The 13,301-nt window shown below is 43.7% G+C and overlaps 1 protein-coding gene across 1 annotated transcript in view; it reads left to right on the plus strand.

The window, feature by feature from the left end:
- Positions 1-12,759, plus strand: part of anos1b (anosmin 1b) — a 172,191-nt gene extending 159,432 nt beyond the window's left edge. Inside the window, exons 9-14 of the mRNA XM_046300364.1 lie at positions 2,877-3,086; positions 5,952-6,046; positions 9,753-9,924; positions 10,147-10,376; positions 10,597-10,738; positions 12,100-12,759. Of these exons, the coding sequence (XP_046156320.1) occupies positions 2,877-3,086; positions 5,952-6,046; positions 9,753-9,924; positions 10,147-10,376; positions 10,597-10,737 (848 nt within the window). The 3' untranslated portion in view covers position 10,738; positions 12,100-12,759. The remainder of the gene's footprint in view (positions 1-2,876; positions 3,087-5,951; positions 6,047-9,752; positions 9,925-10,146; positions 10,377-10,596; positions 10,739-12,099) is intronic.
- Positions 12,760-13,301: the final 542 nt, after the last annotated feature.

Consider the following 13,301-nt stretch of genomic DNA (forward strand, 5'->3'; position numbering starts at 1 on the left):
ACTATACTATACTATACAGTATAACTATACTATACAGTATAACTGTAATATACTATACAGTATAACTATACTATATATACTATAACTATAATATACTATACTATAACTACAGTATAACTATACTATACTATGCAGTATAACTATACTACACTATACTATACAGTATAACTATACTATACTATACAGTATAACTATACTACACTATACAGTATAACTACACTATACTATACAGTATAACTATACTATACTATACAGTATAACTATACTATACTATACAGTATAACTATACTATACTATACAGTATAACTATACTATACTATACAGTATAACTATACTATACTATGCATTATAACTATACTATACTATACAGTATAACTATACTATACTATACAGTATAACTATAATATACTATACAGTATAACTATACTCTACTACACTATTTTACACATTTTGCCATGAGGCTGAGAGAAAAGGTTGCTATTTTAGAGCTCAGGGATTGTTGAAAGACAGGACAATCTCACATCATATCAATGTAAAGGGACAATCCCTCTGAATCAGAGAGGTGAGGGGGAATGCCTTAAATCTACATCCACATTGGGTTAACTGCCTTGCTCAAGGGCAATTACAGCAGATTTCTCCACCTTTCCGGCTCGGGGATTTCGAAACAGCAACCTTTCGGTTACTGGCCCAATACTCTTAACCTGCTAGGTTACCTGTGTTTAATGGCCTTGATTGTTTAATTCTAACGTTTATTGCACTATGAAATTCATTAGCAATTTGCCATGTTTTTCTAGATTTAGAACATAAAACAACATTTACAAAACAAACATTATCCCATAGATCTTAAAATATTTTTGCTGAATATTAACAAAAACAATATGGACTCCATCAGTGTCGGAGTTGACCACAGAGTCTCAAAACAGACATATTTTTGCTCTGTAAAATACAAATTAAATGCAAACATTTGTAAAATATGGGAAAATAAATCCCCAAATAAAAACATTCCTGATTAATTTAAGATTTTAGACAAATCTGACAGAGTTGACCAAATCTCTGGAAACATCTTTTAGGAATTACAGTTTTGTGATAAATATTATTTAAAGTCACATTGGGCAGTTATTTTGTCAGTTATTAGAATTTTAAACACTTTTTTTGGAGTGATCCTTTGCCTTTGGGCATTTCCAGGCTTGAAAGCATTTATATTTTTTGAGGCGAGTTGGGGGCCCCCCATTCCTGTGTTATGCCAGTGGGTGTTCCCCTCGTTATCAGCACCTGGTTTCCCCCTCGTGTGGCCTTTAAAACGCAACTTTGATTGTAAAAATCCTACTTAATGGATATGCATGCCTTATTCTTTATGCTGGCAGTAAGGCTCTTTGAATGGCAGTTCAGGCATCAAAGATATTTATAGAAAAGCGGTTGACCCTCTGTGCTGAGGAATGGTTCTTTACTTGTACAGTAGGGGACAGAGGGGAAAATACAGCGAGGCCAATTGTCACCATTGAAAGCCAACAGATTATTGCCATCTGATCGCTCGTTAAACCATCGATATGCCCTAAAATACCTCGCACAGCTGATCTCAAATGCAACCAACATTGGCCAGAGATTTTCCGCTCCATAGTGTGGACGCCGAGGTTCTTATATCCTTGATTGCAGCCAAGACTATTTCACCCTCTGGTTGGTATTGTCATTGGAACAACTGCTTTATGGACAGACTACGGGTGATCTTTATGAGCAGACTATGGGTGATCTTTGTGGACAGACTACGGGTGATCTTTATGAGCAGACTACGGGTGATCTTTATGAGCAGACTACGGGTGATCTTTATGAGCAGACTACGGGTGATCTTTATGCGCAGACTACGGGTGATCTTTATGAGCAGACTACGGGTGATCTTTATGAGCAGACTACGGGTGATCTTTATGAGCAGACTACGGGTGATCTTTATGAGCAGACTACGGGTGATCTTTATGAACAGACTACGGGTGATCTTTATGAACAGACTACGGGTGATCTTTATGAGCAGACTATGGGTGATCTTTATGAGCAGACTACGGGTGATCTTTATGAACAGACTACGGGTGATCTTTATGAGCAGACTACGGGTGATCTTTATGAACAGACTACGGGTGATCTTTATGAACAGACTACGGGTGATCTTTATTAACAGACTACGGGTGATTTATCTATTTGACGATCATTCCTTTCAACTGAAATAAAGTAATTCCTCATTTACCACAGTAAATCTACTATGGCAATTTACCTGACATGTATCAATGGAAAACTAAATGTTGATGGTGTAGCCTACTCCTATTATTTCATTTGTTTTCAACTAATGTTATCAATTAAATACAACTGTCTTTTAAAAACATATGTCTGATATGGTCATTTTTTTAAATCAAGACAGTACATATTTGAAATGTGTAACTAGATCAAGTGGTCAGCACTTCCAACATAACTGTTGGGAAAGCATTCCAGGTGAAGCTGGTTGAGAGAATGCCAATAGTGTGCAAAGCTGTCATCAAGGCAAAGGGCGGCTACTTGGAAGAATCTCAAATATATTTTGATTTGTTACACACGTTTTTGGTTACTACAAGATTCCAAGTGTTATTTCATAGTTTTGATATCTTCACTATTATTCTACAATTTAGAAAATAGTAAAAATCCTTGAATGAGTAGGTGTGTCCAAACTTTTGATTTTGACTTCTCTCTCTCTCTCTCTCTCTCTCTCTCTCTCTCTCTCTCTCTCTCTCTCTCTCTCTCTCTCTCTCTCTCTCTCTCTCTCTCTCTCTCTCTCTCTCTCTCTCTCTCTCTCTCTCTCTCTCTCTCTCTCTCTCTCTCTCTCTCTCTCTCTCTCTCTCTCTCTCTCTCTCTCTCAGGTTTGTCATCTTTACCTGCCCCACCTGGTCCTGAGCAGACTAAAGGTCAGTTCTCCAACGAGCTCCCTTCCGCCCCTCACCTGGTCAACCCTGCTGCCCCTCACCTGGTCAACCCTTCGTCTCCCCACAACCTTCGCTTGGAAGCCGCTGCCCCTCACTACCACAACAACCAGCTGCAGGTTAAGGTCTTCTGGAAGAGACGGCACCAAGGCAAGTTGTACAAAAAGAAAGACACAAAAAAAAGACAGAGGCACGACATCACATCTCTACTCCTCCTCTCCTCGTTGGATAATACAGCCACAAGAATCCCCAAGCAGGGGTCATGGGTCAAAACAGATGAGGTTGGCTTAGATTGTTGACAACATGTAAACTATATTTAGTCTCCAATGTTTATTGAAAACATACATTTAATTTGCACAATGAGCACTTGTTGTCTCTCAAATACATCGTTACAGTTGTTGGTTAGCTAGCTAGCATTTTTTTTTTGTTGTTGTGCCATATTAGCATTGCCATGAAATCAGCCAAAACACCTCAAAACAAGACATGGTATCAAGAACAACGTAAAACTAGCGTGTCATTTAGGATTCCCCATATGGCAGTGTGTTGTCATTGTTGCTAGCCATCCAGAAGCAGAACAAGTCACAGACTTCTGCCCCGTCCAAGGTTAACTGACCATGTCACGTCACGCTATCTACAGTATGTTGCTATAATACTAATATGTTGTTTTTACAGTCATATGTTGCTATAACAGTCATATGTTGCTATAACAGTCATATGTTGCTATAACAGTCATATGTTGCTATAACAGTCATATGTTGCTATAACAGCAATATGTTGCTATAACAGCAATATGTTGCTATAACAGTCATATGTTGCTATAACAGTCACATGTTGCTATAACAGTCATATGTTGCTATAACAGTCATATGTTGCTATAACAGTCATATGTTGCTATAACAGCAATATGTTGCTATAACAGCAATATGTTGCTATAACAGTCATATGTTGCTATAACAGTCACATGTTGCTATAACAGTCACATGTTGCTATAACAGTCATATGTTGCTATAACAGTCATATGTTGCTATAACAGTCATATGTTGCTATAACAGTCATATGTTGCTATAACAGCAATATGTTGCTATAACAGTCATATGTTGCTATAACAGTCATATGTTGCTATAACAGTCATATGTTGCTATAATAGTCATATGTTGCTATAACAGTCATATGTTGCTATAACAGTCATATGTTGATATAACAGCAATATGTTGCTATAACAGTCATATGTTGCTATAACAGTCATATGTTGCTATAACAGTCATATGTTGCTATAACAGTCATATGTTGATATAACAGTCACATGTTGCTATAACAGTCATATGTTGATATAACAGTCACATGTTGCTATAACAGCAATATGTTGCTATAACAGTCATATGTTGATATAACAGTCACATGTTGCTATAACAGTCATATGTTGATATAACAGTCACATGTTGCTATAACAGCAATATGTTGCTATAACAGTCATATGTTGCTATAACAGTCATGTGTTGCTATAACAGTCATATGTTGCTATAACAGTCATATGTTGCTATAACAGTCATATGTTGATATAACAGTCACATGTTGCTATAACAGCAATATGTTGCTATAACAGTCATGTGTTGCTATAACAGTCATATGTTGATATAACAGTCATATGTTGCTATAACAGTCATATGTGTTGGTACAAGAACTATTTGTTTCTTTAGAATAGAGACACCACATACTGTAACAGCTGAGTAAACAGACTCCCAGTAGAGGTGTGAGGAGCCAGCCAGAGAAACCCCAGACTCTCCTCACTGTACAACAGACTACAGTCCAGCCAGAGAAACCCCAGACTCTCCTCACTGTACAACAGACTACAGTCCAGCCAGAGAAATGCCAGACTCTCCTCACTGTACAACAGACTACAGTCCAGCCAGAGAAACGCCAGACTTTCCTCACTGTACAACAGACTACAGTCCAGCCAGAGAAACCCCAGACTCTCCTCACTGTACAACAGACTACAGTCCAGCCAGAGAAACCCCAGACTCTCCTCACTGTACAACAGACTACAGTCCAGCCAGAGAAACCCCAGACTCTCCTCACTGTACAACAGACTACAGTCCAGCCAGAGAAACCCCAGACTCTCCTCACTGTACAACAGACTACAGTCCACAGCCAGAGAAACCCCAGACTCTCCTCACTGTACAACAGACTACAGTCCAGCCAGAGAAACCCCAGACTCTCCTCACTGTACAACAGACTACAGTCCACAGCCAGATACATTGCTGTGTGCTTGTTCGTCTTTGAGTGTTTCCAATAAACACTGTTTCTCACAAAGCACATTTCAAATATGCTCCGTAAGCAAAGTCTTAAAATAGTGTGTTTGGCGAGGTAATGGCGATGGAGCTGACGTTGTGCTCCGTAAATCTGCCTGAGAGAGAATGAGGAGCACGAGGACAGATTTAATAACATCAATATGGGAACATAACCGGGAGCAGATGTATGTGTGTGTGTGTGTGTGTGTGTGTGTGTGTGTGTGTGTGTGTGTGTGTGTGTGTGTGTGTGTGTGTGTGTGTGTGTGTGTGTGTGTGTGTGTGTGTGTGTGTGTGTGTGTGTGTGTGTGTGTGTGTGTGTGTGTGTGTGTGTGTGTGTTTGACAGAGACTGTGACAGAGAGACAGACAGACAGACAGACAGTTAGAGATAGAGAGCAAAGAAAAGTAAGAGAAAGAGAGAGAGAATGTTCATCTGGGGTTCAACCTAGAGTTCATGGGGAGATGGATCTGGTGAAAGAAGAAGGGGGAAGGGGGGTAGAAAGAGAAAGAGAGGGAGAGAGAGGCTCGTCTGGGGTTCAATGTCGTCAACCTGGAGATGATGTAGAGATGGATCTGGTGAAAGATGTGATGTTGCCTGGATACAGCAGAAGAGTGTGTGGTTGAAGGCCAAAGCCCTCTGGTGACGTGCTAATAGTGTTAGCAATTCAACTGTCAATATGTTTCTCTTCATAACACTGTGTAACACTGTGTCCACCTTCTGTGTTCCAGAAACCTATAGGGACTCCACTACATACGTCCTGAGGTGGTATCCTCATATATGTGCCAGCAACGTCAGCCAGACAGAGAAAAAAGCCACTGTGCAGGTGAGTTTCATAGCTATAGAATAGAACAGCATTTCCACAACTTCGTTAGGCCAGATGGCTGTTGGCTGATACTGTGAAAGATTCCAATACTGTTTTATATTGGGTTTGCCAACTAAAACTGCTATGTTATATCCCCCAGCTTCTCCACAGTCTGGGACTATTGGATGAGTCATTAATAAACAGTCCCCCAGCTTCTCCACAGTCTGGGACTATTGGATGAGTCATTAATAAACAGTCCCCCAGCTTCTCCACAGTCTGGGACTATTGGATGTCATTAATAAACAGTCCCCCAGCTTCTCCACAGTGTGGGACTATTGGATGAGTCATTAATAAACAGTCCCTCAGCTTCTCCACAGTCTGGGACTATTGGATGAGTCATTAGTAAACAGTCCCTCAGCTTCTCCACAGTCTGGGACTATTGGATGAGTCATTAGTAAACAGCCCCTCAGCTTCTCCACAGTCTGGGACTAATGGATGAGTCATATTAATAAACAGTCCCTCAGCTCCTCCACAGTCTGGGACTATTGGATGAGTCATTAATAAACAGTCCCTCAGCTTCTCCAGTGTGGGACTATTGGATGAGTCATAAATAAACAGTCTCTCAGCTTCTCCACAGTCTGGGACTATTGGATGAGTCATAAATAAACAGTCCCTCAGCTTCTCCACAGTCTGGGACTATTGGATGAGTCATTAATAAACAGTCCCTCAGCTTCTCCACAGTCTGGGACTAATGTATGAGTCATATTAATAAACAGTCCCACAGCTTCTCCAGTGTGGGACTATTGGATGAGTCATATTAATAAACAGTCCCACAGCTTCTCCAGTGTGGGACTATTGGATGAGTCATAAATAAACAGTCCCTCAGCTTCTCCACAGTCTGGGACTATTGGATGAGTCATTAATAAACAGTCCCTCAGCTTCTCCACAGTCTGGGACTATTGGATGAGTCATATTAATAAACAGTCCCACAGCTTCTCCAGTGTGGGACTATTGGATGAGTCATATTAATAAACAGTCCCACAGCTTCTCCAGTGTGGGACTATTGGATGAGTCATATTAATAAACAGTCCCACAGCTTCTCCAGTGTGGGACTATTGGATGAGTCATATTAATAAACAGTCCCACAGCTTCTCCAGTGTGGGACTATTGGATGAGTCATATTAATAAACAGTCCCTCAGCTGGAGTGGACACTAACTTCTTCATCATAAAAATGAGCCAAAGCAGATTTGTGTCAGAAAGCGGAGCGGCAGCCAAGACCAGAGAGCTGTAGCTGGCTATCCCTCCCACTGCATCCGTCATCAGCTACCCTGGCTGGGGTCTGGCTGAGTCCTGGCTGGGGTCTGGCTGGGGCCTGGCTGGGGTCTGGCTGGGGTCTGGCTGGGGTCTGGCTGAGTCCTGGCTGGGGTCTGGCTGGGGCCTGGCTGGGGTCTGGCTGGGGTCTGGCTGGGGTCTGGCTGAGTCCTGGCTGGGGCCTGGCTGAGTCCTGGCTGGGGCCTGGCTGAGTCCTGGCTGGGGCCTGGCTGTGGTCTGGCTGGGGCCTGGCTGGGGCCTGGCTGTGGTCTGGCTGGGGTCTTGCTGGGGCCTGGCTGTGGTCTGGCTGGGGTCTTGCTGGGGCCTGGCTGAGTCCTGGCTGGGGCCTGGCTGTGGTCTGGCTGGGGTCTTGCTGGGGCCTGGCTGAGTCCTGGCTGGGGCCTGGCTGTGGTCTGGCTGGGGTCTTGCTTGGGCCTTGCTGTGGTCTGGCTGGGGTCTGGCTGAGTCCTGGCTGGGGCCTGGCTGAGTCCTGGCTGGGGCCTGGCTGTGGTCTGGCTGAGTCCTGGCTGAGTCCTGGCTGTGGTCTGGCTGGGGCCTGGCTGAGTCCTGGCTGGGGCCTGGCTGAGTCCTGGCTGAGGTGGGCGCTGTGTATGTGTACTAGAACTGTGTGACAGGTATGAGCCATCGCTTTACGAGAGTGGCTACGGAGATCGAATATTACACCCTGGCGCACAGCTCGGCTTTCATCATTTCTCTCTTCTTTTATCATATTTTTGTTCCTGTCTGTTTGACTTTCACATTCTTCCCTCACTGGCTGATGTAGAGTTGTTCAGTTGTTCAACTTTTCTGCTCTCTCTCTATCTCCTCTATCTATCTAAGGGCTTATTGGCATGGGAAACATATGTTAACATTGCCAAAGCAAGTGAAATAGATCATAAACTAAGTGAAATAAACAACAAAAATTAACAGTAAACATTACAGAAGTTCCAAAAGAATAAAGATATTTCAAATGTCATATTATGTCTAGAAACAGTGTTGTGACAATGTGCAAATAGTACAAAAGGGAAAATAAATAAGCATAAATATGGGTTGTATTTACAATGGTGTTTGCTCTTCACTGGTTGACCTTTTCTTGTGGCAACAGGTCACAAATCTTGCTGCTGTGATGACACACTGTGGTATTTCACCCAGTAGATAAAGGAGTTGATCAAAATTGGATTTGTTTTCAAATTCTTTGTGGTTGTGTGTAATCTGAGGGAAATCGGTTTCTCTAATATGGTCATACATTTGGCAGGAGGTTAGGGAGTTCAGTTTCCACCTCATTTTGTGGGCAGTGAGCACATAGCCTGTCTTCTGTTGAGAGTCAGGTCTGCCTACGGCGGCCTTTCTCAATAGCAAGGCTATGCTCACTGAGTCTGTACATAGTCAAAGCTTTCCTTCAGTTTGGGTCAGTCACAGTGGTCAGGTATTCTGACAGAATTCTGCCTGCAGAGTCTCAATATGGTGTTTGTTCCATTTGATGAAGTCTTGGTTGGTGAGCGGACCCCAGAACTCACAACCATAAAGGGCAATGGATTCTATAACTGATTCAAGTATCTTCAGCCACATCCTAATTGGTATGTCTCAGCTCGTTCACAGCTTTGTGGACGTTACCTGTGGCGCTGATGTTTAGGCCGAGGTATGTATAGTTTTTTGTGTGCTCTCGGGCAACGGTGTCTAGATGGAATTTGTATTTGTTGTCCTGGCAACTGGACCTTTTTTGGAACACCAGTATTTTTGTCTTACTGAGATTTACTGTCAGGGCCCAGGTCTGACAGAATCTGTGCAGAAGATCTAGATGCTGCTGTAGGCCCTCTTTGGCCCTCCCCCAGATCATCATCGATCTCTCTCCCTCTCATCTCTCTCTCTGTCTCTCCCCCCAGCAGAACTCTCTCCATGTGAGTTTGAGTACTGTGATGGTGATGAATAGTACCACAGCAGTGTGAGCGGGACTTCACTCACAACTAATGGACTTTGTCTTGGTTCTATGGCCTTGGAGAACATTTGGCTCTGCGCCAGTAGGATATTTAGATTCCACTCCCTCCCTTTTTGTATGGGTGTCTCTCTGTCTCTCTCCGAGCTATCTCTCCCCTATCTCTTTATCTCTCCCCTATCTCTCTCCAGCCTATCTCTCAAGGGTGGCAGGTAGCCTAGGGGTTAGAGGGTTGGGCCAGTAGCCAAAGGGTTGCTGGATTGAATCCCTGAGCTGACAAGGTAAACATCTGTCGTTCTGCCCCTGAACAAGGCAGTTAACCCACTGTTCCACGGTGGGCTGTCATTGTAAATAAGAATGTGTTCTTAACTCATTTGCCTAGTTAAATAAAAAAATATGTCTTTCACTTCTCACCGCTGTGCTGATTGATAATTGCTCCTGTCATCTCTTTTCTTCACCTCACTCCTCGTTTCTCCTCTCAGGGAACACATTATGTTATCACTGGGCTGCTGTTCGCCTGTAAGTACCGGATCGCTGTGGCGCTCGTCGCACCAGAGGGGGATCAGAGGTCAGAAGCTGTTACTGCGGTAACGACCCCACCTTGTTCTGCGGTCATGGCGAGAGGGGGCAAGGCCTTGCCCTGTGCCAGAGAAGGTATCCCAAGCACCACACATGCCTTAACACACAGCATGAAGAAAGTGAATATCTGACAGACTGATTGAGTATCAGGAGGAGTGTGAATGCATTATTTCTGCACAGCTTCTTACTATGACCTTTGAAATATTTAGGTCCTTTGTTATGTACGAACTGTAGTTATATTGTGGGTCAAAATTATTATTTAGTAACAATGTGTAAATGTGGGTTTTCCTGTGTCAGAGCGCCCCCTGGTGTCCAAGAAGGTGGTACTGCGTCCTGAGAAGCTGACTGCAGAGTTCCACACGGTCAACGGTTCCCTGCAGGGCCTGTTCCGCTGGCAGCTCTCCCAGACTGCACCGGGGCAGACGCCCATCGCAGGGTTCCAGTTCTCCTGGGTGCAGGTGTCCTCTAGCACCATGGCAACGGGAGGACAGGACACCCGTATCTCTCAGACACAGATAGTAGCCCCGGTGAGAACGTGTGTGTGTGTGTGTGTGTGTGTGTGTGTGTGTGTGTGTGTGTGTGTGTGTGTGTGTGTGTGTGTGTGTGTGTGTGTGTGTGTGTGTGTGTGTGTGTGTGTGTGTGTGTGTGTGTGTGTGTGTGTGTGTGTGTGTGTGTGTGTGTGATCATCTCTGACTGTAAGCCATCCCTATATCCCTCCCTGTGTACTCATGTACTGTTCTCCACCAGGACCAACGCTCTCTGACAGTGGAGTGGCTGCAGCCAGACAGTGTGTATAAGCTACAGGTCCAGGTGCTGTCAGCAGGTGGCAGTGGCCTCTCAGTGGCCAGGACACTCCATACACCTCCTCTCAACACCACTCTGCTATGAGGTACTGCTGCAGGGCCTAACATCACATACACCTCCCCTCAACACCACTCTGCTATGAGGTACTGCTGCAGGGCCTAACATCACATACACCTCCCCTCAACACCACTCTGCTATGAGGTACTGCTGCAGGGCCTAACATCACATACACCTCCCCTCAACACCACTCTGCTATGAGGTACTGCTGCAGGGCCTAACATCACATACACCTCCCCTCAACACCACTCTGCTATGAGGTACTGCTGCAGGGCCTAACATCGTAAACAAAAGACAAACCACTCACTGAGACACTACAGCACTGTTTCCTAAAGAGCCAATGTCTACGGGGTAAAAATAACATTCATACATTTGACTGGCACTGCTCAAAACATAACACCATTCTGAAATCCCCACATACTTCCTTTCAGAGGGTGTTTGACCTCTCAGGACCATGTTGGCGAGAGAGAGCCAGAGAGAGAGAGAGAGAGCCAGAGAGAGAGCCAGAGAGATACAGCGTTGTGTGTGTGTTGTTAGTACTCGTTGGAGTGTGAGAGAGAACAGATCTTCTAGTTGGAGTCATTGATTCCGTAATGTATTCTGTATTGGAAACCTGGCGACAGCAGAACTCTCTCCATGTGAGTTTGAGTACTGTGATGGTGATGAATAGTACCACAGCAGTGTGAGCGGGACTTCACTCTCTTCTCTCTCACAACTAATGGACTTTGTCTTGGTTCTATGGCCTTGGAGAACATTTGGCTCTGCGCCAGTAGGATATTTGAATTCCACTCCCTCCCTCCGTCTGAGTATTCTTGGCAGGTCAGAATTATAATAAATATTCTAGTTCTAATTCTAGAGTTCCTGGACTGCTAGATGTTTCTGGAACAAATAGTTAGTTCCTCAGAGAGAGAGACTCCCAGAAACACTCCTGGTGTGGTGTTCCAGACCTCCCAGTTAGGATGGACACCGCCAGGAGAACTGTGGGAGCACTGGGAAAGAGAGGGAGGCGAAGAGGGAGAATCAAAAGCTTTGGTACCTCAACAGAAAGAGCCTGCTTTTGTTCAACTTTGATAGAAGATGGAGGTCTCCCAAATCTGTGCAACTGATCGCAAAATGTCAAAGTGAATCTACAGGGATTTTGTTATCAGCTGTCTGCGTATATAAGGAATACGACTCTTCGACTTGTAGCACACAGTACACTCCTTTCAGCCAGGGCCGTAGGTGTTGCAGCCAAGCGTAGTACTTCACATACAGAACAGGGAGTCATTGTAGAAATGGATCTGACTTCTGTTCCAGTGTTTGTTTTGATTTGCATTAAATTACACTGATTACTTCAATCATATATAACCCCTGTCTGATCCCACCAATCATCCTGTCTCTGTTTTCCAGGCTCCTCCCCCCAACGTGCTTCGTCCTCTGCTGCTCGTCATCACTAGCGCCGTAGTGTGTATTGAGAACACCACCTCCACTAAAACAAACAAACACACACACACACACACACACACACACACACACACACACACACACACACACACACACACACACACACACACACACACACAAACACACACACACACACACACACACACACACACACCAATGCCGTGCCAGTGCTGCACTGCTCTCTATATCACACAGAGATATATTGCATGATGAACGAATCACCTTTACCTGAAAGATCAAGTGAATCTATACCATGGCCATTACACTTACAATACATGTATGTATTAGAGATGATACTTTTCAGTCGTGTATAATGTAATCATAGTTTACACACGTAAAGAAAAATATATAGCACTGATGTATGTAGTCATACCAAACTGTCTGTGTTTTTCATTGATCTCTACACAGTATGTTCCTGAAAGTAAAATGGCCCGGCGTAAAGCAGTTTGTAACCTGTTGTAGTTTAGTATTTTTGTAATATTGCGCTATAAGTTATTATTTCAAGCATATGATAACCCCAGCAGTGACTTTGATGTATGTAACCCTGTTATATATCGTTGTTCCAGTTTTATTTATTGTGTTGTAATTAAAGAGTATTGTAATATGTGATGTTTTAATGACCTGGAGCTTATTCAAGAGTATTATAATATGGTGTTTTAATGACCTCGGGCTGACCCTCAACACAGGGGCCCCTCAGGGGTGCATGCTTAGTCCCCTCCTGTACTCCCTGTTCACCCACGACTGCGTGACCTTGCACGACTCCAACACCTTCATACATTTTTTACTGCAGTGGGCTAAATCAAGGTCACATGGTTGGTGTTTCTGGGTAGTCCAAAACAAATCTACTTTGACACAAAAGTATACACCTCAAAACACATGGTTATGGACTTAAAAAAAGAAGACACCTGTACCATGTCAGATATAGATTTGAAATGTATTCCATTTTGAGTTTGCATCCCCAACACACACACACACACACACACACACACACACACACACACACACACACACACACACACACACACACACACACACACACACACACACACACACACACACACACACACACACACACACACACACACACACACACACACACACACACACACACACAAAACTGAAATATAACAAAGCCGTTTGACATAGAA

The sequence above is a fragment of the Oncorhynchus gorbuscha genome, linkage group LG15 (assembly GCF_021184085.1).
Source record: "Oncorhynchus gorbuscha isolate QuinsamMale2020 ecotype Even-year linkage group LG15, OgorEven_v1.0, whole genome shotgun sequence".
NCBI classification, from domain to species: Eukaryota; Metazoa; Chordata; class Actinopteri; order Salmoniformes; family Salmonidae; genus Oncorhynchus; species Oncorhynchus gorbuscha.